This window comes from Pituophis catenifer, unplaced genomic scaffold, assembly GCF_029215685.1.
Source record: "Pituophis catenifer annectens isolate HBS135680 unplaced genomic scaffold, rPitCat1.0.hap2 SCAF_5, whole genome shotgun sequence".
In the NCBI taxonomy this organism is placed as follows: domain Eukaryota; kingdom Metazoa; phylum Chordata; class Lepidosauria; order Squamata; family Colubridae; genus Pituophis; species Pituophis catenifer.
Window position 1 is genome coordinate 76,789,799 of NW_027256885.1, and position 23,761 is coordinate 76,813,559.

The 23,761-nt window shown below is 38.5% G+C and overlaps 2 protein-coding genes across 2 annotated transcripts in view; both read left to right on the forward strand.

Moving 5' to 3' along the window:
- The window catches only part of LOC139317720 (la-related protein 4B-like), a 324,479-nt gene extending 318,448 nt beyond the window's left edge, over positions 1-6,031 (forward strand). Inside the window, exons 8-11 of the mRNA XM_070944793.1 lie at positions 2,134-2,187; positions 2,272-2,481; positions 5,485-5,591; positions 5,920-6,031. Of these exons, the coding sequence (XP_070800894.1) occupies positions 2,134-2,187; positions 2,272-2,481; positions 5,485-5,591; positions 5,920-6,031 (483 nt within the window). The remainder of the gene's footprint in view (positions 1-2,133; positions 2,188-2,271; positions 2,482-5,484; positions 5,592-5,919) is intronic.
- A 117-nt stretch (positions 6,032-6,148) lies between these two features.
- The window catches only part of LOC139317511 (la-related protein 4B-like), a 72,965-nt gene continuing 55,352 nt past the window's right edge, over positions 6,149-23,761 (forward strand). The window contains exon 1 of the mRNA XM_070944579.1: positions 6,149-6,385. Coding sequence (XP_070800680.1) covers positions 6,291-6,385 — 95 coding nt within the window. The 5' untranslated portion in view covers positions 6,149-6,290. The remainder of the gene's footprint in view (positions 6,386-23,761) is intronic.

The window sequence follows — 23,761 nt, forward strand, 5'->3', positions numbered from 1 at the left end:
GAGGTGGTGGGCCCAATGGGATAGGGTAGGTTGTAGGAGGCTTAGCTGTTTGAACAACTACAGTGCTTTTGGTCAATCCAAAATGTTAATAAACCTCAAACCTGAATATTTAAGGAAGTCAAAGTGAGGTTTTGGCTTTCTTAGGAGAATAACTATGTGTGCACAATTATTGGGCAACTATTAGTGTGCAGAATTATTATGCAACTAAATGAAAAATGAAAATTTGCCCATCCCACTTGTTTATTTGCATCTGTTAAAGTGAGAATAATAAACAATTCAAAATGTACAAATAAACATATCTGACATTTCAAAAAAAAAATCAGTGACCAATATAGCCACCCTTCTTTTCAATAAGTCATAAGCCTTCCATTCATGGAGTCTGTCAGTTTCTTTGCTCTGCTGACGATCAACTTTTTGTGCAGAAGCAACCACAGCCTCCCAGACACTGTTCAGAGAGGTGTACGGTTTTCTTTCACCGTAAATCTCTCGTTTAAGAAGGGCCCACAAGTTCTCAATCGGGTTTAGGTCAGGTGAGGAAGGGGCCCATGTCATTATTCTTTCATCTTTAAGGCCTTTACGCAGTGGAGTACTTCGATGCATGCGATGGAGCATTGTCCTGCATAAAAATCATGGTCTTCTTGAAAGATGCAGACTTTTTTCCTGTACCACTGCTTGAAGAAAGTGTCTTCTAAAAACTGGCAGTAGGTTTGGGAGTTGATTTTGAGTCCATTTTTAACCCGAAAAGGTCCAACTAGCTCATTGTTAATAATACCAGCCCATACCAGTACCCCACCTCCACCTTGCTGGCGTCTGAGTTTCTTGGCCCAGTCTTGCCATTTCAACTTATGTGTCTTGTTCAGTGGTGGTCGGGTTTCAGCCTTCCTTACCTTGGCCATGTCTCTGAGCACTGAACACCTTGTACTTCTGGACACTCCAGGTAAGTTGCAGTTCTGGAATATGACAGCACTGGAGCAGGGGTGGATTCTAAAAATTTTTACTACCGGTTCTGTGGGCGTGGCTTATTTTGTGGGCGTGGCTTGATGGTCATGTGACAATTATTTAGGATTTAGCAGAGGTACTGGTCTACCAGGCTTTTAACTGCTTGCAGAGCTGTACTGATCTACCCATTTATTTTTGCAGGCACTGGTCTACCCATTTATTTTTGCAGGCACTGATCTACTCATGTATTTTTGCAGGCACTGATCTACTCATGTATTTTTGCAGGCACTGATCTACTCATGTATTTTTGCAGGCACCGGTCTACTCATTTGTTTTCTTTTAACACTGATCAGCTGTAGGGCAGCCCTTTGAAGCCCCGCGGCAAGAGTTTAAACAGTTTTTTTCCCCTCTAGCCATCAGCTGGGACTCAGGAGGCAGCAATAGCTTGGGGGTGGGGCCAAATAAAAGGTAAGAATAACGCGGGTGGGTGGGTGCAGGGGGTGGGGGGGGCAGAACCGGTTTGGTGACGTCATATCGTCACCGCTACCGGCTCGGTGGAACCAGGCCAAACTGGGAGGAACCCACCACTGCACTGGAGGATAATGGGTTCCTGGTAGCTTCACTTTTGATTCTTCTCAAATCTTTGGCAGTTAATGTGCATCTTTTTTTTTCTCAACACGTTTCTTGCGACCCTGTTGACTATTTGCAACAAAACCTTTGATTGTTCTGTGATTATGCCCCACTTATTTTAGCAATTTCAAGAGTCAGTTAAATCTCTTTTTTGGCCCATTTTACCTGAGGAAATGAAGCTGCCTAATAATCATGCACACCTTGATATAGTGTGTTGATCTCCTTAGGCCACACCCTCCCTCCCTCATTACACAAATACACATCACCCGATATGCTTATATCCACTAAGCATTCAAGTTTACACAGCTTGGAGGTGGAAAATATGCATAAAAATGATGGTATGGTCAAAATACTCACTTGCCTAATAATTGTGCACACAGTGTGTGTAGTTATTGCCAGATCAAAGTAAACATACCAGAATTGATATGTTTCCAAACATGGAAGCTGTAATATATTATTTGTAAGCCTGAATTGCATGTGACCCTCTTAAGTAGAAAAGTATTCATGCTTTTGTTCCTACTAATTTGATTGCTGTTTCAAGCAAGTATAATGTTTCTCTTAAAGGCTTACAGATACCTTAGAGAAGAAGTGAAAATTTTCCAAGAAAAACCAATTAAGGTAAATGTGTTATTTTGGGATTTCAAATTATGGTTATGATCATTCTGAACATCATCTTCTAAGAATATAATCTATCATTTATAGGCAAGAATAAAAGCAAAAGCAATAGCTATAAACACATTTTTGCCAAAGAATGGATACAGACCTCTGGATATGAATATCTACACACAACAGCGTTATGCAACATCATTGTACTTACCTCCACTATACAGTCCCCACCAGCAATTTCCACTGTATAGCTTGATTGCACCACAGTCTTGGTCTACAACACACAGCTATCTTGATCCATCACTGGTAAGCACTAGGGAACCATTTGTTTTTTTGTCTGAAGTTTATGTTGTTACAGATGATTTGGGGGAACTGTCCAAGAAGAGTCTGTAGAGATTATCGGTCATCCAGGTCATGATTGTCCCAAAGGTGCTTTTTCAGGAGGCAACTGGACTTTCTTGTTTTTTCTTTGAAGACGTTTTGCTTCTCATCCAAGAAGCTTCTTCACCTCTGACAGGATAGTGGGAAATGGAAGGATTTATATTCCTTGCAGACAGCTGGCATTTACATCCTTTTAGAGCAGCGGTTCTCAACCTGGGGGTCGCGACCCCTTTGGGGGTCGAACGACCATTTCACAGGGGTCGCCAAAGCCCTCTCTTGCCCCCCCCCCCCACATGCCTTCACTCACCCTTACCCTCTGCCTCTGTTGGATCGCCCGGTCGCCGTTCGCTTACCCCGCCCACTCCCAATCTATTGCTGCCTCCGGAGTCCCAGCTGATGGCTAGAGGGAAAAAAAACTTTAAATTCTTGCTGCGGGGCTTCAAAGAGCTAACTGCAAAGAGGTAAATTCCTGGAGCAGATTTTTTTCCCTCTAGCTGAAAACGCGAAATTGAAGGTAAGCAGGCTGCAACGTGACAAAATGAGGCAGAGAGATTTCTTTTTCTTTTTCCTCACCAAAAAAGGTAGGTGCAAAACTGCAAACAATGGGAAATTTAGGGCAAAAGAGGAAAGTTCCAAGATTTTAAAACACAAAAGAAAAAAAGCTCTATTTAACTAGAGAATTGTAATAATCGAGATACTATTAATTGTTTAAGTTGTGGTTTGGAGGAATATATGGGGGAAATTATTTGGTTTATTATTATTGGTAAATATAATTAATTGATTTGTAAGAAATTGGATTGCATGGAAATAATTGGAATATTCATGTTCATATTGATTAATATACAAAAAAGATAGTTATATAACTAATTGATTTATATTAAAATGTTGAATTTGTATTAAACAACTGTATTACATAATTAATCAATGTGAGGATGGATATAAAAAGAGATGACAATGCAAAGGGGTATAATATAGAATAGAAGGGAAAAATTGAATTTGATTAAGATTAGAGATGAGGATGAAGGGTAATATTGTTTTTTTAAAAAAATAGATGAGGAATAAATATGGTAAAAAGGAAATATAGAAATTGTAAATTTAATTGAAATGACTAAATACTGTGTTGGAAGAAATATCCTTCTGGGTTCTGCTCCAAGTGAGGAAAAAGACACTGGAAACATGGAGACTGCTTGGAAAGATGGTTTAATGGTGGACAGGATCACATGGCTTGATGGGGCCCATTGTGTTAGTTTCTGTTGCTATTGTGTTGCAAATGTCCTTTGACAAAGGATTGACTTTCTGCCTCTGGCCCATTAACAAAGGGTGGGGGGCAGGAAGGTGGGAGCTGCTTTGTCTGTAAAATATGCTTCTCCATTTCTCATCCAGGTAGGGAAATATAATATTCTGCCTTTTTAATATTTCCCAAAATATTTCATTCTTCTAGGAAAGGGGTGGGTGCTAACCTCCTACAACTGTTTAAATTTGTGAACCGGCCAAATACTCTGTTCAAAAAAAATATGTTGTATGTGTGTATGTGTGTTTCTAATTATTGCTATTTATTGCTATTTGTTCTCTTTTATTCTTTAAAGTTTAACAATTCATTCTTTATCTTAATATCTTAATATTTGTTTGGGGTTGGCCTTCTTCTCTTTCATCTTTTTTATTGTACAGCAATCTTTCTCCTCAAACCTACCACCTCTGTCTTTTCTTTCTTACTTACTTTCTCTTCCCCCCCTCTTCTTCTTCTCCCTACTTCCTCTTTCTTTCTCTTTCTCCTCCTCTCTTCCTCCTTCTCTTACCTTCACTCCTACTCTAATTTCCCTTCCCTTCCTTCATCCCTCTCTATTGCTGTATCCTTTTATGCATATGGACTACTCAGAGGGCTGAAAAAGTTATTTTTGACTGGTCCTCGCACTTTTGACCAGTCCTCGAACTTACGACTGTCCTCACAATTTACGTATTTGCGCTATCTTGTCACCATGGTGAAGAGAAGCAGTTGTGATATGAGTGACACGGTTGTTAAGAATGGTACAATGGGCATAAATGATGACCAGTCATAACTGCGAAGACCGGTCAAAAGTGCGAGGACCTGTCAGAAATGACTTTTTTCAGTCCTCTGAGTAGTCCCTATACATATAGCCATGGCCACCCGGTCACATGACCAGCTAGCCACGCCCACCCGGTCACATGACCTCCAAGCCACACCCACAAAATAAGCCACGCCCACAGAACCAGTAGTAAAAAAATTTAGAACCCACCCTTGGTTGGGGGTCACCACAACATGAGGAACTGTATTAAAGGGTCGCGGCATTAGGAAGGTTGAGAACCACTGTTTTAGAGGGTCGTTGAAGCACTTGGAGGTTTATCTGTGTCCTCAGGGTCACCTGAGTAGTGCTCCTGGTTCCTGTAGTCTGCAATTTTTTCTCTGGAAATCCATTCCTACTCCTACACCTTTCAAACGATGTTCATCCCAAATTGTATGGCTAAAAGTCTGCAGACTAGCTGTCTGCAAGCTTCTGGATGACTGAGAATCTCTACAGACATTTAAAATACAATTAAAACCTTATTTTTTAAAACTACCAGTGTAAATGTGACAGAGTGTTGTCTTGTCCTTGATGTGTATTGATTTTTATAAATCCATTATACTAAGCTGTACTAAACAAAGCAGATGTAAAATTGCATACTGAGATGTTTTGTCATATCCCTCTCTCACATGCTTATTTTCTTCATGTAAATGTTAGTCCAGAAGAGCCAAAGTGTTAGAAATACAAATGTATGTAACAGGAATATTAATAAGCAAAAGTATGATGCTCCTGTCAAAAAACATGAGGAAAGGGTAAAGTGAACCAATGAAACCATTGTCCTGTTTTCAGAACTGTATGGTTATATTGAAAGTTTCAAATCTACATCTGAAGTTTATCTGTTCCATAGGTCACACCATTTCCAAATACTGGATTTATCAATGGATTTACAGCTCCTTCTTTCAAGCCAACTGCTTCTCCCCTGACTTCCCTCAGGCAGTATTCTCCAAGAAACAGGCAAGTTCTGTTAATACATTTTTATCTACCTGGACAATATGCCTGGAACAAATAAACTCACATATCTCTCAGGGATTTTGGACATTATTCCATCACAAAATGTCACAGTTCTCATGATGATAAGGCCGTGGCCTCTTAAGAAGGTATGCACAACAAGAAGGGCAGGTAAAATGGAATAGGGAAACAAAGAAATGTTAGTGTAGAAGAGAGAGAACCAAAGCAAATTTGGGGATTATCTGCAAAGGTAATTATTTTTTATATATATAGTCCATTTTGAGCTCCATTACAAAATGACCATTGAGTCATAACCTTTATCTTCTCTGTGCAGAGAGGTATGCTTGCAGAACCAGCTCTGGATTGCAGCCAGCTACTCACCCCAGAGGCATTCTTCAAAATACAGACTGTGGTTCAGGGTGGTGCAGTACAGTGTGATCAATTGACCTTAGACCTCAGTATAAGCTGTCCATGTTGATGTAATTCTATACATCCCCTAAAGATGTCATATGACAGCTCTGAAAGGTTTTTATTTTTCCCTGTCCCAGAAATCCGAGCAAATCACATCTACGGCATACAATTTCTACTGCAGACAGAGGGCCTGGATTGCTAGTGTGTCCTACAATATTTAATCTTTCTGCTCACCGATTAATCAACAGTGTTAGGAACCCACAAACCAGACAACCAGGACAAAACAGGACACGGATGCAAAGTACTACAAGTTTCACGAAGCGAGAAGTAGGGAGCGGGCGAGTAGAATCCACGGCTTCAGATTCATCCCCCAGCTTAGGCAGAGGAAGGTGGGTATTGAAATTTAGGGTTAAGTATTGGCCACTGAGGTTGGGTATGTTGTATGTTTCCTTGCTGCAGACTTCAGAAAGAAGTATTCTATAGAAGCAAGACAGAAAGCTTCTCAACTTGAAAAGAGAAAGATCTAAAAAGTAGAAATATTTGAAGTTAATTTGTATTTAATAGTATAATCAATGGCAAAATACTAAGCAGATTATCATGTCATATTAACCCATGATGTTTGTTTAGTTTTTTTCAGTATCTGAGCCAACCATTGTTTATAGAAGATGGTTTCAGTGCTCAGCTAGGGCATCCTTCTTTCAGGCCTTTAAGTGTTTATTTCAGGTAATCTGATTGAGTAGAATCAAAACATAACAGAACATGGAAAGTAATGGTGCAGATATCACATTTATGTGATATTATGCACAATAATATTTAGTGTATAACTTATGACTACTTACCCAAAAAGCTGAACACCACTATATTTATCCACATTTATCAAAGTGTATCTAATTAACGCAACTTGGAAAATAAATGGCACTAGAATCACTTCTAGAAACTTAGAAAAAGGATTTTTTAGAAAATGGAAAAACAAGTTATTTAATGAACATCAGAATTTGGAGTTTTTAATATTCAAAATAAAACAATGTAGAGCTAGACTTATAAAGATCTTGTTTAAACTAATCTTCAGTAGAAGTTATAAAACCAAACAGTGAGCTCAGCTGTATATATATATATATATATAATAAATAAATAAAACCTGGGTTCAGGTTGTTGGATATTTCTGATACTCCAGAATGCTAGCTGAAGTGCTATAAATAAATGGAAAGCATAAATTTGAAATGTGGGGTTCTTGGTGCTCTCTGAGCTTGGTTGTTTTGTTGCAGACGTTTCATTACCAAACTAGGTAACATCAGTACTAGTAGAGAGTGGAGTTTGCTCCCTATGGATATCCATGCAACTTCATCAGAAAGTGCCTGACCACTCAACCCAATACAGCACTTGGAACGGCACAGCTCACCGTGGCTGTCTTGAAAAAATAATATTGACGAAATGGTGGAATAGAATCATTAAAGAAAGGATGCTAAAGGAGGGACAAAATGAAATGTGAATGACAAAAACTAAAATGTCAAAGAAACAGTGGTGGATAACAGTAATCTTGCATTGAGTTATCCTGCATTGAGTTATTCCGCGTTGAATTGTCCCGCAGCAAGTTGTCCCACAGTGAGTTGGCCACATCAAGTTGTCCTGCAGAAAGTTGGCTGCAGCAAGACAGCCGCAGTGAAAGCCCTCCAAAACATCCTAAGTAAACCAGAAGACCCAGCAGGCCCAGAAGAAAAAACAGGAGTCCTCTAGAACATACAGTGTAAGGACTGCAGCAGCCAGTATGTAGAACAAACAGGCAGAACACATCCATGAACACCATCTTACAGTCAGAAGACATGATGAAAATTCCTTAATTTCACAACACATGGACAGACTTAACCAGTGGTGGGATTCAGCCGGTCCTGTCCGGTTCGCCTGAACTGGTAGCACTGCACACCCGGCCACGCCCCTTGCCCCTCCTAGCCATGCTGGCACTTCTTGTAGCACTGAGCTGCTTGCCTTTTTAAATCCAGCACTGCTGCTCTGGCTGCTGAGCCTGAGCACTCTTGAAATCCAAGAGTGCTGGATTTCAAAATAAAAGCCAAGGAGCTCAGTGCTACAAGGAGAAGTTGTTCCAGGAAGCCACCGTTGCTGGAGCTGAACGGCTGGGCTTTAGAGCATTTTAAAGTAGCCTGGAGCAAGAATTACACACACACACACACACACACACACACACACCGCACCTATCCCATTTGGAAGATATTGAGTTTTGCTGTTGCTGACTACCTCCTCCATGCTTCCTAAATGAGGTAGATCGAGTGGCTGGTGGGTGTGAAATTAAGCCTCCTTCCTATAAAATCCATTCAGAAAACACAAAGGAGCAGATATGGTTTAATTCTTGCTTCAGCCCAGATTGCGGGAGAGAAAGTAGTTTAAAATTATTATTTAATTCACTAATTCATTGGAAATTTCTGTTTTACGGCTTTTCATTTGATGTAGTGCTTATGATGGGGCTATAAACAGGTAATACTCAGCTTTAAAATTATGTTATGGAGGTAGAAAGGCAATTAGATTTGCTGGCCTTCCTAGGTAAGATTTTCAGTAGTCAGTCTCTGCTGTTTTACACTACTAATATAATTAAACCAAATACCTATCTCTAAATTTAAGTCAACACTAACCCTAGAACATTTTAATGGACTAGGAACAGCCATCCTGGAAGAGATTTGGGGGGGGGACCCTTTACGCTTTAAAGCTGTGTCCTTGTGATGAAGGGGCAGTTTATATTACATTTTGATAGATTAATCCACCAGTAGTGTTAAATTGGGCGATTGAGGAGGCAGAAGCAAGGTAGTGCGTGACAACAGCTCTTTAATATAGTGTGAACTTCAGCAAAGGTTACAGTAACACAGCTCCCTTTATATACCTTGCCGGCCAGGAAGCTGACCAATCACAATTGACCTATTGTCTTTTAAATCTCCCGCCAAAACTATATACATAACACCCCTCCCCTCCCAGAAGGCACTTAGGGTGTACATTTGCATACAAAATCACGCAGGTGACCAGGGCGTTCCCTACGCCTGGTTGACCTGCGCAGTTCAGTCTGAGGCGTGGCATCAAGCTGGTCGGAGGGACCTTTTGTTTCTCCCAGCTCTGCCAATGGGACCTCCTGGATTACTTTGGGGGCGTTTCTTTCCTCGGCTGGTAGAGGCATCTCGCTGGGGGGGCACTGGACACCGAAGTTCCCAGATAAATCCCCAGATCTCATCAGGCTTGAGCTAGCTGTTGTGGGAAGAGTTTGGAGGTTAGGGCCTGGACTTTGGGGTTGCGGTTCTGGTTCGGTGGCCAACCTTCTCCGGAGTTGATCAATTAATACATCTCTGATTTTTTGCCTATGAAAGTACGTCCCTGCCCCTTTTTCTTTGTCCCACAGATAGGCATGCCAGCCTTTCTGCAGGTCATACCCTTCCAATGTCAAAATTCTTTTATTTCCTAATGTGGCCCAATCCCTTAAGCACACTAGGTTGGCAGCTCTATGGTAAATTTCCCACACTGGGAACCCGAATCCACCCTTATTCCTTTTTTCTTGTAACGTTCGAAGTGCGATCCTCGGCTTTTTCCCTCCCCAAATGAATTTCCTTATGGCCTTATTCAGGTCTGAGAAAAATTTTTTATCTATATTAACTGGCGTAGTTTGAAATAGATATACCAGCTTAGGTAGGATGCTCATCTTTATGGTAGCTATCCTACCTAGCAGTGATAGTTGTAGTTTCCCCCACCGTTCCAAATCTTGCTTAATTTTCCCTAATAATGGTACATAATTATCTTCTTTTAGGGCCGAACACCTCGCTGTTATCCAGATTCCTAGATATTTTATCTTTTTGACTATTTGCAGGCCCAAAGTTTCTTCTAATATTCTCTTTTGCCCTTCTGATATATTTTTGGTTAACATTTTGGTTTTGGTTTTATACAATTTAAATCCGGATAGCTTTCCATAATCATCCAATTCTTCCAAGACTTTTTGTCCCGTTTCTAACGGTTCTTCCATAATTAATGCAACGTCATCAGCAAATGCTTGAATTTTAAATATTTCACTCCTAATTTTCAGTCCTCTTATCTCATTGTTATGTCTAATTCTTCTTAGGAGAACCTCTAAGGCCAATATAAATAGAAGTGGTGACAGCGGGCAGCCTTGTCTCACTCCCTTACTAATTTGAAAGGTTTTTGTCATGTCACCATTTAATAAAATGCTTGCTCTTTGCTTATCATAAATTGTTGTGATCACTTTCTCAAAGTTTTCTCCAAAATTCATCGCTTTAATTTGCTGGATCATGAATTCCCAATTTAAATTATCGAATGCCTTCTGGGCGTCTAGGAAGACTAGTGCCATTTGTTTCTCTGAATGTGTTTCATAGTATTCTAAGGCGTCTATCACTACTCTCAGATTGTTCCTAATCTGCCTTCCCGGGAGAAATCCATTTTGGTCAGTGTGTATCCAATTATTCAATATTATCTTCATCCTTCCTGCGATTACACTCATAAATATTTTGTAGTCTGTATTGAGTAGGGAGATTGGCCTATAATTCTTTATTTGTTTCGAATCGGTACCTTCTTTTACCAATAAAGTGATGCATGCCTCCCTCCACGAGTCTGGAATTTTGGATCCCCTCAGAGCCTCATTGCATATTACCAACAATTTTGATAAGAGTATTTCCTCCAGGTCTCGATTTTTATACAGTTCTCCTGGGAGACCATCCGGACCTGGTGATTTATTATTCTTTAATTTAGATATTACCCTCCTTAATTCCTCCATTGTAATCTCCCTATTAAGCATTTCCCTTTCCTCCTCTTTTATCTGCGGGAGTTTCTCCTTTGCCAAATATTGTTTGATTTTCTCCTTTGGAGTTTCCTCCTCCTTATACAGAGCCTCATTTATTTATTTATTTATTTATTTATTTATTTATTTATTTATTTATTTATTCAATTTGTATCCCGCCCTTCTCCTAGTGGACTCAGGGCGGTGCACAGCCAGAACTAAAACACATACCAATACAAAATTTAAAATTATTAAAAGAATTATATGACTTTGGCCCAAAATTTAAAACATTCAAACTAAAACCCATTGACAATTTAAAAGGCTAAAAAAAAAGGGGGGGGTGTCACGCCAACTCTGCTTGATGGAAAAGAAAAGTTTTTAGGGCACGGTGAAAGACCCGGAGATCCGATATCCTTCGTATCTCCGGGGGCAAATCGTTCCAGAGGGCAGGAGCTGCCACAGAGAAGGCCCTCCCCCTGGGGGTCGCCAGCCGACATTGCCTGGCTGACGGCACCCTGAGGAGTCCCTCTCTGTGGGAGCGTACTGGTCGGTGGGAGGCTATCGGCGGCAGAAGGTGGTCCCGCAAATACCCAGGTCCTATGCCATGGAGCGCTTTAAAGGTGGTGACCAACACCTTGAAGCACACCCGGAAGACCACTGGAAGCCAATGCAGCTCACGCAGGAGAGGTGTCACATGGGAGCGCCCCCTCGCTCCCATAATCCCCCGCGCAAGTTCAAGTTTATCCTCCTCTTTGTTCAATATCTTTCCTTCCACATCTTCCAATTGATGGATAATCCCCTTTTCCTTCTCCTTTTTTAATTCGTATGACAGCCACCTCCCGGTTTATTTGCATTTTCAAAATAGTATTGTTTGGATTGTTTGATTTTATATGCCAATTCTTCCTGGTCCAACATGTTTAATTTGTGTCTTATTGTCATCCAGTTTTCTTTTATTACCTCATCGCCCGGGTTCCGCTGCAGGCTCTTTTCTGCTTCTCTTAATTGCTCTACCAATTCCTTCTGTATCTTCCTTTTCTCTTTATTCTTATATATCCTATGTGATATTACTAGCCCTCTTAAATATGCCTTCATTGTGTCCCAAACAATCGCTCGAGGCATCTCTTGGCTTTCGTTTTCCACAAAGAATGATTTTAGTTCTCCCTCAAGATTTTTAGTATGCTCCTTATCTCTCAGGATTTGGGTGTTTAGCCTCCATCTCTTCTGTTGTTGTTGTTGTTTTTTTGTGAATTTTTCCACCTTATCTCTAGCGGATTGTGATCAGCCCATATATTTGGGGTTATTTTCACTGAATCAATTTCCATCCCCAAACCTCTACTGACCCACATCATGTCAATTCTTGACCAAGATTTTTGGGGATTCGAGTAGAAGGTATATTGCTTCTCATTCGGGTGTAACACCTGCCATATATCCACTAAGTTTTGTTCATCCACTAGATCAAAGAAGGCTTTTGGCAGCTTTTCCCTCTTTTTCTTTTTTTCTTTACTACTCCTATAATCCTTATCCGGGTTTACTACCCCATTGAAGTCCCCAACTATACAAACATTTCTATATTCCATTTTGCTTATTTTTTCCCCCAATTTCTTATAGAATTCTCCCAGGTTTCTATTTGGAGCATAAATGGCTACTAATAATATTGGGATATTCCCCCTCATGATCTCAATTGCCAGTATTCTTCCTTTAGTATCAGTATATTTAAATTCAGCGGTAATCCCTTTTTTAACATACAATGCTACTCCCTCTTTTTTTTTTCGGCTAAGGAGGTAAAGGTCTTCCCAAATTTATCAAATTCTAAATATTTCCCCTCTTCTCTTTTTATATGAACCTCTTGGAGGCATATTATTTCAGCATTTTGTTTTATTAATTTCGAAAATAAGTGTTTTCTCTTCCTACCATGCAAGCAATGCAAGCGACCTTGTCAACGATTCAGGATACCATGCTCAAAATGCAAGAAAAGATGACAAATAACCATGCAGAACTGAAGACAGATATCCATGCCATTGACCAAAAAATGAGCAAGATCCAAGAATCCATATACAATAACGAACAAAAAATAAAAAAGGTTGAGACCAGGATGGAACAGAATGAAAGAAATCTTGATTCTATTGACCAGAAACTGATGACACAAAACAGGGAGTTAGAAGATTCAATAATCCAGCTCGAAATGGATAGAGCATCTTTTTATTTACGCTTCCAAAACGTAGTGGAAGACAAGGATGAAGACCTGGGCCAAGTGATGGTAGACCTAATAGCAGAAATATTACAACAGGACAAGGATGATATCATAAAAGAGCTGGATGAAGTCTATAGAGTGCAAACCAACTATGCTAGGAGAAATAAACTGCCTAGAGAAGTGCACGTTAGATTTGCAAGGAAGAAAGTCAAAGATATCCTATATAACATGGTAAGAGAGGAACCTGTGACCTATAAAGGGAAGGCGGTGATAATCCTGAAACAGGTCCCTAGGAGAGTGAGGGAATTGAGAAGAGATTATAGGTTCCTTGCGATACAGTTAAATAAGAGAAATATTCCCTTCAGATGGATTTTACTGGAGGGAATGCTGATCACTTGGCAAGGGAAAAAAATTAAAATAGACAGCCTCATCACCGCACAAGAATTTTTGGACCAGCTGAGAGGTGCAGAGGAAGATCATAGTAGTAAGGAGGAGCTGGAGGTAGTTGTTCAAGAGGAAGAAAGCGCACGGCAAAGAAGGTCCAAAGAAGGAACACCAGAGGAAAAGGAGACAGAAGAAAAGGAAACCAAAGAGACTAAGGGAAAGAAACAAAGACTGCCAAGAGCCATACGAGCAAACAAGAACTAAACTAACTCAACAGAGAGATGGGAGGATGGAAATTAATATCTGTTAATGTGGACCTTCTTTTCGATGATCGCGCTGGCTTGGCCGACTCTGGTGCTGCAGGTCTCATGATTCCGGAAGTTTGCTCCCTTTTTTGAATCGCCATCTTTGTTGGCCCTCTTATGCCGCGCCTGCTCTGATTGGCTGGCTCCGCTCCTTGGCTTGTTGTTGGATGGTAAACTCGCCCAGCATACCCTTGCTAGATGTCCCTTTTTGTCACAGCGTCTGTAAATGGCGTCCTTGAACTTGCAAGTCTGCCGTTGGTGGGAACCTCCGCAGCTTGCACAGTTCTCCCGGCATTCTTTCTGCTCCCGTCTGTGCCATTCTGTTTGGAAGACGTCTTCGTCGGACTCTTCCTTGCTGTCTATCTAGGTCGCCTCACAGTGCACCGGTGCCAACCTTGGCGTCGCTTGCGATGGTGCTGGCTGTTGGAGGGTTTCTGCAGCCTTGGTTGACGATTCGTGGGCTCTTGCCTCGTCGAGGGCGATGTGTAGTGTGAGATTTTTTTTAATTTTTTTTTTATTAAAAAGTTTTATCAAATATTACAACATTTTTTCCCATCCCTCCTCCCCCCCATCCCTCCTTCCCCCACATTGGTAACTTATCGTTTAATTTATACTGATACTTTTTCCAGACACGCAATAAAGCATTCCTTAATATGTGACTTTTAAAAGTCTTATCCACTTTCTTGTCATATAATAAATAAGCATGCCAACCGTAAACCAAATCATATCCCTCAATATTCAATATTCTTTCTTCTGTTGAATTCATCCAGTCACTAATTGCTGATAGGGCAGCTGCCTCATAATATAATCTTTAATTGGGCATTTTGAGACCTCCTGTTTCACATATATCCTGCATTATTTTTTGCTTTATTCTCGGTCTCTTTCCTGCCCAGACAAAATTATTAATACCCTTCTGCCATATCTTCAAATTTTCATCTTTTTTAAGTATTGGTATCATTTGAAAAAGAAATAAAAACTTAGGCAAAACATTCATTTTTACTGCTGCTATTCTTCCCAACAAAGATAATTGTAATTTTTCCAATTTCCCATCTCTCTCTGTATTTTTTGCCACAACAGATCATAGTTATGCTTAAATAATTCACATTAGACTGCTTAATTTCTTCCACTTTTTCATCTAATGATTCAATATGGCTTGCCAGACCTTGAACTGCCATGACAATATCTTCTCTAATTTCCTGATTTCAAATTTGAATAAACTCTTTAATTTCAGCCATCTCATCAGCGACATCTCGAATTTTATCCTCAAACACAGAAGTAATTTTTTTCTCTGTACAGAGGTTTGTGTTTTAAGGGCTTCCTGCAACATTTCAAGTGTTAATATTCGTGGTTCCGTTGGAGCAGAGAGAGACTGCAATTTGGACATTTGAGCTGGCGAGCTCCCAGCGCTTTTAGGGACAACAGTCTTTATTTGTTTTGAAGCCATTTTTAGTTTTCAATTTGAATTTATTCAGCAACCAGAACAAATCCACCAGGTTCAAAAATTTCCAGTCCTTAAATAATATCAATCATTTTTTAAAATCACTACTATAGTCTTTTTAGCCTTTAAATCTTCTTTCTTTCAAAGCAAACATCTCTAGTTTTAGACGGGGCTGCCAGTGCTAAACGAAACTTTCCTTTTAGCTTTCACTTTCCACGCCCCATTAGAACTCAATTGCCATCTTGCTTTCACTTTCTTCCTTTAATAACTCAGAAGGAAGTAATACACATTTAGAGTTAAAGTTTAGTACTTGCAAATCTGATCTCTCCTGGCTTTGCTCAGCCTGCTTCCAAATCCAATGTTTTATTCAAAGCGTTGTTTGCGGGGGTGGTCGCAGCGTCTTGTTCTGCTTAAAGCAGAAACGTCCCGGATCCGGAGCTCTGTCGGGCTTCCAGGGAGCTCTCACCCTTCAAGCCCCAGAATTGTTCCTGGGGTTCTTGGGGAGCTCTACCTACACCCGTCTGCTCTCTTCCTCCCCTTTTCCCGGGGAGAAAGTTTCCAAGCCGCTAGACAGCTGATTTGTGCTGTTCTAACGGCTTTACGCGATCGCGGGGCTGGCGCTCACAAAGGAGCGTCTTCAACGCCTACAGTGCCACCGGAAGTCCCGTGTAGTGTGAGATTTGACCTGGCGAGCGAATATCACTCACGCCACAGATTAGTTGCTCTAGGAGCGCATCATCGAGGTCTCGGTACTCGCAGTGCATTGCTGCCTTGCGCAGGGCGGCCATATAAGCACTGATCGGTTCGCCTTCTCGCTGCAGTCGTTGCCGGAACTCGTACCTCTGTACGAACTTGGATGGTACCAGGGCGTAGTGAGCCTTCAGTTACGCTTGCAAGGTCTGCCACGACACTGTCTGGACCGGGGTTGGTTCTGATAGCGACTCAGCCATGTTGAAAACCTCCGGTCCACAATGGCTCAGGAATAGCACTCGCTTCCTGTTGTCGGAGAGGCCCTGTAAATCACTGGTCTCCAGGAAGCATTCGAACCGAGCCATATACGACCCCCACTTCTCTCTGGCTGGATCAAAAGGCATTGGCAGTACATATGCAGACATCGTGGTAGTACTGCTCTGTACGGGGCTCATCCGCCTGGCTGAATCCATCGTCATCAGCTCTTTCTCAGCTTGCTTCTCGTTGCCTCGATCCCACCTTCAGCGCCAATGTCCCTCTCTGTGGGAGCGAATTGGCCAGTGGGAGGCTATTGGTGGCAGAAGTCGGTCTCGAAGGTACCCAGGTCCTAAGCCATGGAGCACTTTAAAGGTGGTAACCAACACCTTGAATTGCACCCGGAAGACCACTGGGAGCCAGTGCAGCTTGCGCAGGAGAGGTGTCACGTGGGCGCAACGAGTCGCGCCCATAACCACCCGCGTGGCCGCATTCTGGACCAGTTGGAGCTTCTGAGTGCTCTTCAAGGGGAGCCCCATGTAGAGAGCATTTCCAAACAGATAGTCTTTGAAGAAATCTTTCATTTTATTAAGCACGACAAGCTGCCCCCGATCGTGGCGTAGCCAACTCTGACTTCCTGACCCCAAACCCTCCCTTTCCGTTCCCCAGATCTCTGTGTCTCATTGGCCTTCTTCCAAATCACTCTCCCCATATCTACTACCTAGGCTCCCAGGAATGTCCCCCTCCCTCTCATCTCCTAGGGGATATTATCTTCAAGGAAAATAAGTAGGTGAAATGTCAAACGTCCTCTTGCCAGCTGCCCCCTCTTCTCCTGCTTATGTCAGCACTAGAGTAAATGCAGGTTGAAGTGCTGACAACTGTTACAACAAATCAAAACAGATTTGGAGAAATGGAAAAACCTGCAACTATCGATGAGAGGAAGAATAGCTACAATAAAAATGAATATTTTGCTGAGACTGTTATTCTTATTCCAAACAATTCCGATAAAATTAGAAAAAAAATTATTTGAAGAACTAAATCAAATGATATTAAAATATATTTCACAAGGGAAAAAAGCAAGAATAAGATTAAAACTGCTACAAGACACCAAACATAAAGGGGGCTTTGGGTTGCCAGATTGGGAGCTATATTACCAGGCCTCTGCACATGTCTGGGTGAAAGAATGGGTACATCTGAGACAAAAGATTATTAAATTTGGAGGGACATGATCTCCAGTTGGGGTGGCATGCTTTTCTTTTTTTTTTTTTTAATTTTTTATTATATTTTTATTGTTAAAAAATAACAAAAAGGAAAAAAAATCAATACAAAAAATCAATAGTAAGGAAAAAAAAAAAATTTTCCCCCAACGTGCTATACAAGCGGAAAGGAAGTTTTAGGAACTTGAAGTCTTCAATTCTTCCAGAAATCTCTTTGATAAGGTACTGGTGCCGATTCATCCAATCTCCCAAGTGCAAAGTCCACAAATGGTTGCCAAGTGTTCCAAAAAACATTTTCTTTATATATACCACTTCTAATTTTAATATCACAAGTCAATTTATCATTTAATGCAAATTTCCATGTTTCATTGTACCATTCTTCTAATTTTAAGTCAACATTTAATTTCCAATATCTGGCAATTATAATTCTCCCCATTATAACCAAAATCCTCACCAATTCTCTTTCTCCAGTTGTTAATGTTGTCTCATTCAATATTAATAATAATATGGTTTCCAATTTCAATTTGACCCTCTTCTTAATTATTTCAAATATTTCATTTTCTATCCTAGACCAAAAAAGTTCAACCCCATTACATTTACACCACATATGAACATATGTCCCGAGTTCCACTTTACATCTCCAACACATTTTATCCACTTTATTATCCATTTGAAAAAGTCTTATTGGGGTCAAATACTACTTCCAAATAACTTCGTAATTATGTTCTTTAATCCTTATTGATAATGTCCTCATTATTCTGCTAACCCAATTCATATTCCAATTTTGATCAGAAATTTCAATACCCAGTTCTTTTACCCAATTCTCTTTCATTACCCTTTGTGAGTTATTATCAAAGTTAATAATTTTATAAATTTTACTAACTAATCCCTTTGGCCCAATTTCATCTTTTATTATTCGAGATGTCAAATTTTCAAATTCCGTTTCCTTTCTACTCTCATCGTTCCTTTCTTTGCATTTCCTATTCCATTTATTCATTTGAATTCTTTCAAACCAATTAATGTTTAATTTTCCATAAATTTCCTCTTTCCTCATTTCATTTTCTATAAATTTCAACCATTCACTAATTGTTTCCACTTTCTCTTCTATTATAATCCTCTCTCTGTTACTATTTAATTTCATTGGGCAATTCTCTTTCAGTTTACCTAATACAATGCGTCTGGTATTAATTTTTTTGCTACTCTGTCCCAATTTTTAGTCAAACTATTTAACCAATAATTACAAATTTTAACCTTACCTTTAAAATTTTCCAAAAACCATTTGTAACCAAACTTCTTTATTTCCTTCATTTCCAAATTACCCCAAAGTTTAACATCTCCTTTTAAAATTTTTACTACTATTTTTATATTAAATGCTCTATAATAGTTTAATAATTTTGGAATTCCTAAACCACCTTGTTTTTGGTTCTGATACCACATTTTCTTAATCAATCTTGGTTTTTTATCTCCATTACAAAATTTATCTAATTTTTTTTGATATACTTCAATGTCCTTCTTGGTTAAAAAAATCAGAAGCATCTCGAATAAAAAGTTAAATTTAGGAAGTAACATCATTTTACATAAAGCTACTCTACCAAACCAAGATAACTTAAGTTTTTTATATTTCCCTATTTTCTCTTCAATTTCTTTTGTTACTATGTCATAATTTAGTTTCTTTAAATTTTTAATTTTAAGTGAAAGTATAATACCTAAATATCTTAAATTATCCTTTATCTTAATTCCAAATTGATTTTGTAATTTTTCTAATTTATTTTCTCTATCAACTTCCATTAATAATTCTGATTTTGCCCAATTTACTTTCAAACCAGTCATATCTTCAAATTCTTCCAAATGTATTTGAACTCTTTTTATATCATTTGTAATATTATTTAAAATGACAAGAGTGTCATCTGCATATAAATTAACTTTGACGCCTTTATAACCTATTAATTCTGAATCCTCTTCAATCAAAGTTGTTAAAATTTCCATTGCTAATAAAAATAGGGTCGGAGACAGAGGACAACCCTGTCTTTTTTTTTTTATTGAAAAAGTTTTCAAATACAAATTTTCCCCCCTTTTTTTTTTCCCCTCTCCCTCCCCCTCCCTAACCCCCCCTCCCCACCCATCCCCCCCTGTGACTTCTTCATAACAAAAAAAAACCTAATTCATAACACATTACTTACTCCCTCCTCTAAATATTGACCTTTACTTACTAAAAATATTATTAATATTATGACATCCCCCTTTATCCATACATTTCAGAAAAGAGAAAAGAAAGAAAAAAAAAGACATTATACTATAACATTATAGAATAACTTCTCCACTTTAAAACTATACGATAAGTCCTACTTTAACATTTAATCTTCTATATATATTACTATAACATTTCAAAGCGGCCTTCCCCATAAAATCTAGTTTAACATTTATTCCACTCTATCCATTTCCTCCACTCCCCTAAATATATCACTTAAAAATCCCTTTTCTTAGACTAATCAATCTACTAACTAGCTTATTCACCCACTATCATGCAAAATTACCATACACAACAATTCTTAATATCTTTGATTCACTGCCCACACTACTTAAAAATATATGTCTATATTTTCCATTATATCTAAATAAAAAAAAAAGAAAAGACAATGACTTTAAATTTATAATCCATATAATATCTTCTTTGAGGTCTTTCCACTGGATTGGTAAAACCAACATCCATAATCGGGTAACATAGCTTGCTGGTGCAACAGTTTATTCAGGATCTTCAATCATATCTGCCCCCATCAGTAGTAAATATCTTCTTATATGTATAAAGGTAAAAACAACCACCCGAGTGACATTATAATTATATTCCATATAGTAATAATTGTGGGTTTCATCAGGATTATTGATTCCCATCATCGTAGTGGGTAACAACCCGATCTTCTGCATGCCCCAGCATAATTCTCTTGCCTTGTGATTCAAGATAATTATAATATGTTTATCAACACAAAAAGAAATTCCAAAGTGGATAATTCAAATCCATCAGTTTAAGGCTCTTTTCACGTCCCCAGATTACGGCCATGCAGAGATCTGCCACAATCCTCAGGATGATATTAATCAATACATCGCCTCTTCTATGTTTACACATAATCATTCATATTTTAAAGTCACTGGCTTCACTGTTGCTTGATTTAGAAATTTCTATTTTTATGCAACCTTTTTCTTTTTTTCTTTTCTTTTTGTGGGTTTGGTTTCCATCCTGGTTTCCTTTCTACAAATTGTGTATCATCTGGTCGGTTTTCATTCTGCTTTGTAGATTGATCTTGTTGGTTTTGTTTTTGTGTCTCATGTTTCTTTTTTATCCCTTGTATATCCCCTAATTGGTTTCCATGCTTATCCTTGCCTTGATAAGTCATCACATTAAGGTTAGATGCCACTTCTCTCAAATTTGTAGATAGTCCAGCTGGGGTGTCCAATAAATCCAAAGGCAATTCATCTGGTACAGTCTCTGTAATTCGATATTTTACCTTTATTTCCAGCTCCTTCTGCTTATCCTGTATTATACCTAAAGATGTTAAGTTCATTTTCAACCTATTTTGATAAAATTCTTCCGCTCTTTCAACAGTATTTAGCTGATATCTTTCTCCTTGATATCTGAATATAATACCAACTGGGGCGTCCCACCTAAATGGGATATTTCTCTTTTTTAACTCATTCACCAGAAAACCAAATTTCTTCCTTTCCATCAATATCTTAGGTGGGAGTTCCTTGTAAATCCAAATCTTTCTTCCATACAATTGCAAATTAGAATTGAAGGAATTTTGCACGATATTATTCCTAATTTCTTTATCTGTAAAATAAATCACCACATCTCTAGGCAATTGCCTTTGCTTGGCAATCCAGGAGTTTATTCGATAAACTCTGTCAATCCTACAAAACACTTCCTCAGGTTGAACCTTTAGAATCCCAGCTAGAATTTCAGAAGATATTTTCCTTAAATCATCTCTATTATTTTCCTGCAAACCTCTTAATCTTATCGCATATTCTGTAAAATTATATTGTACCATTAAAATCTCTTTTTCAATCTTCTGTTGCAGATTTTCTACATTACCAGACTTTTGATCAGCATCCATTTTAGGTTTTTCTTCTAAGCTATTATCCTGAGTGTTTGTCAAATCATTTTCAATTTTTTGAGTTCTATTGTCCAATTTATCTTGAATTTCTTCCATTTTAGACTCTAGTAAATTAGTATTTGTGTCCAACTGTATCATAAATTCTGAAAAACCATTAGCCACTTTTGAGAATTTTTTCTCCAAAAAATCAAACTTAGATTTCACCAATTCTTTAATTTCCTGCTTAAATTTTTCAAGTTGCTGATTCACAATCTCCTCCCTTCTTTCAATCTCCTCTAAGAAAAATTCTATTATATTAAAATCAGGTTTCTGAGACTGAAGAGTTAAGACTTGTTCCTTTAAATTGTTGGTGGGGGAATCCCCCCCCCTTACTTGTTTATCTGACTTTGTGAGTCTCAGTGCCATGTTTCCGCCCAGGCAGGCTTTGTTAAAAAAAAAAGGAAGAAAAAAAAAAGACTTCTTTCCAATCAACAACAATATCAAGTCTCCAAGGGAAAAAGAGAGAAAAAGACACAGGAGCGAAGTTTTGTCTACAAATGTAGCCAGTGGTATTTATTCCGCTACATTGTAATAATAGAAAACGGAAGGACTTTCCCTTTCAGCCTCTCCTCCAGCCGACGCCATTTTAAAAGGCTTTTTTTCCTCTTTCTTTTCCTCCTCTCTCTTAAGTAATTTTTAAAAAATCAGTAAAATACTTGCGGTTCAGTATTACAGGTCCAGCTCACATTTTCTTTGAGTAATCTGTTAAATTTGCAGGCTTGCTTTTGACGCCTGGCTCTGCATTAGCAGAGGTCTCCCAAAGCCCGGAGCAGCGGCTGGGGATACGGGGCATCTCATCCGCTCCGTCCCAAAAGTAAAGGAAAAACTTTTGGGACTCCGCAGAGAGTTCTACCCACCCCTGCCGGCTCTATCTCCGTTTCCTCATGGAAACGGAGTTTTTTCGAGCCGCCATTCCGTTGTGAAGGCGGCTCTGACAGGCAGTGGAAGCTGACGATCCCAAAGGAACGTCTGGCAGCGACGAACAGCAAACCGGAAGTCAGGACAACCCTGTCTTGTCCCTGCTTCCAAATTTATGTCTTGTGTAAATATACCATTTACCTTCACTGTTGCCGTACCCCTCTGGTACAATTTGGAAATAATATGAATAAATTTATTACCAAATCCTAATGCAGAAATCATTTCTTTTATAGTATCCCATTGTATAGAATCAAAGGCTTTAAAAATATCCAAGGCAAGAATACCTATCTTATCACCATTATTCTCAGCAATATCAATAACATTTAATACTCTTCTAACTAAATCACACATATAACGCCCTTTAACAAAACCTACTTGATTATGGTTTATATTTATCTATAAAATTGTTCAATCTATTTGCTACAATTGCAGTAAATATCTTAGCATCTTGGTTAATCAAGGAAATTGGCCGATAGGATTCAATTTTTTCTAAATCTTTACCTGGTTTCGGGATTAAGGATATAATTGTTCTATTCCAGGACATGGGAATAAGAAAAATGGGGATACTTGATAATTGGATGTTGCAAAATGGTGTAGTAGATGTTTGGAGGGAGATTAAAGGTAATGAAAGAATGTATACTTTTCACTCAAAGGTATTTAATTCATATTCAAGAATTGACTATATTTTTGTATCCAAGAATCTGATGGATAATGTGGATAATATGGATGTTGGAATATTTAAAGACTCTGACCACGCAGAATTGTTACTAGAATTAGATATGTTTTTGGAGAAAAAAGAAAATTGTTGGAGATATGATGAAAAATTGTATAAAAACGAGGAAGATAAGAATCGTATTCTTAAGGAATGGGAAGAAAATTGGGACTGGAATGATAATGGGGAAGTTAATTATGGGACAGTTTGGGACACAATGAAAGCAATTTTTAGAGGAGAAAGTATTAAATTATCAAGTAGGAAGTATAAGAATTATAAAGTAAAAATAGAGGAAAAGAAGAAATTGATAAAAGAACTGGAAAATAGATTTCTAGAGACTAAGGATAGGAAATTATGGGAGGAACTTAAAAAATTGAAAAATAAACAAATAGCGGAAGATATAGAAATAGTTAAAAAAATTTAAGCTATTTAAAAAGAGAATTTTTTGAATATGGTAATAAAAATTCAAAATTATTAGCAAGAATGGCGAAAGATAAAAAAGAAAAAAGAGAAATAGGTGTCCTAATAGATGAAAAAGGTAAGAGATGTTATAAAAAATTAGAGAAATGTGAAATTGTTAAAAAGTTTTTTCAAGAATTATATCTTAAAAAAGAAATTGATAACTGTAAATTAAAAAAATTCTTAGAAAAATATGGTCAGAAGAAAATTGATAATAAATATAAAGAAAAAATGGAAAAGGATATTACCTCTGAGGAAATTAAAGATGTGATTC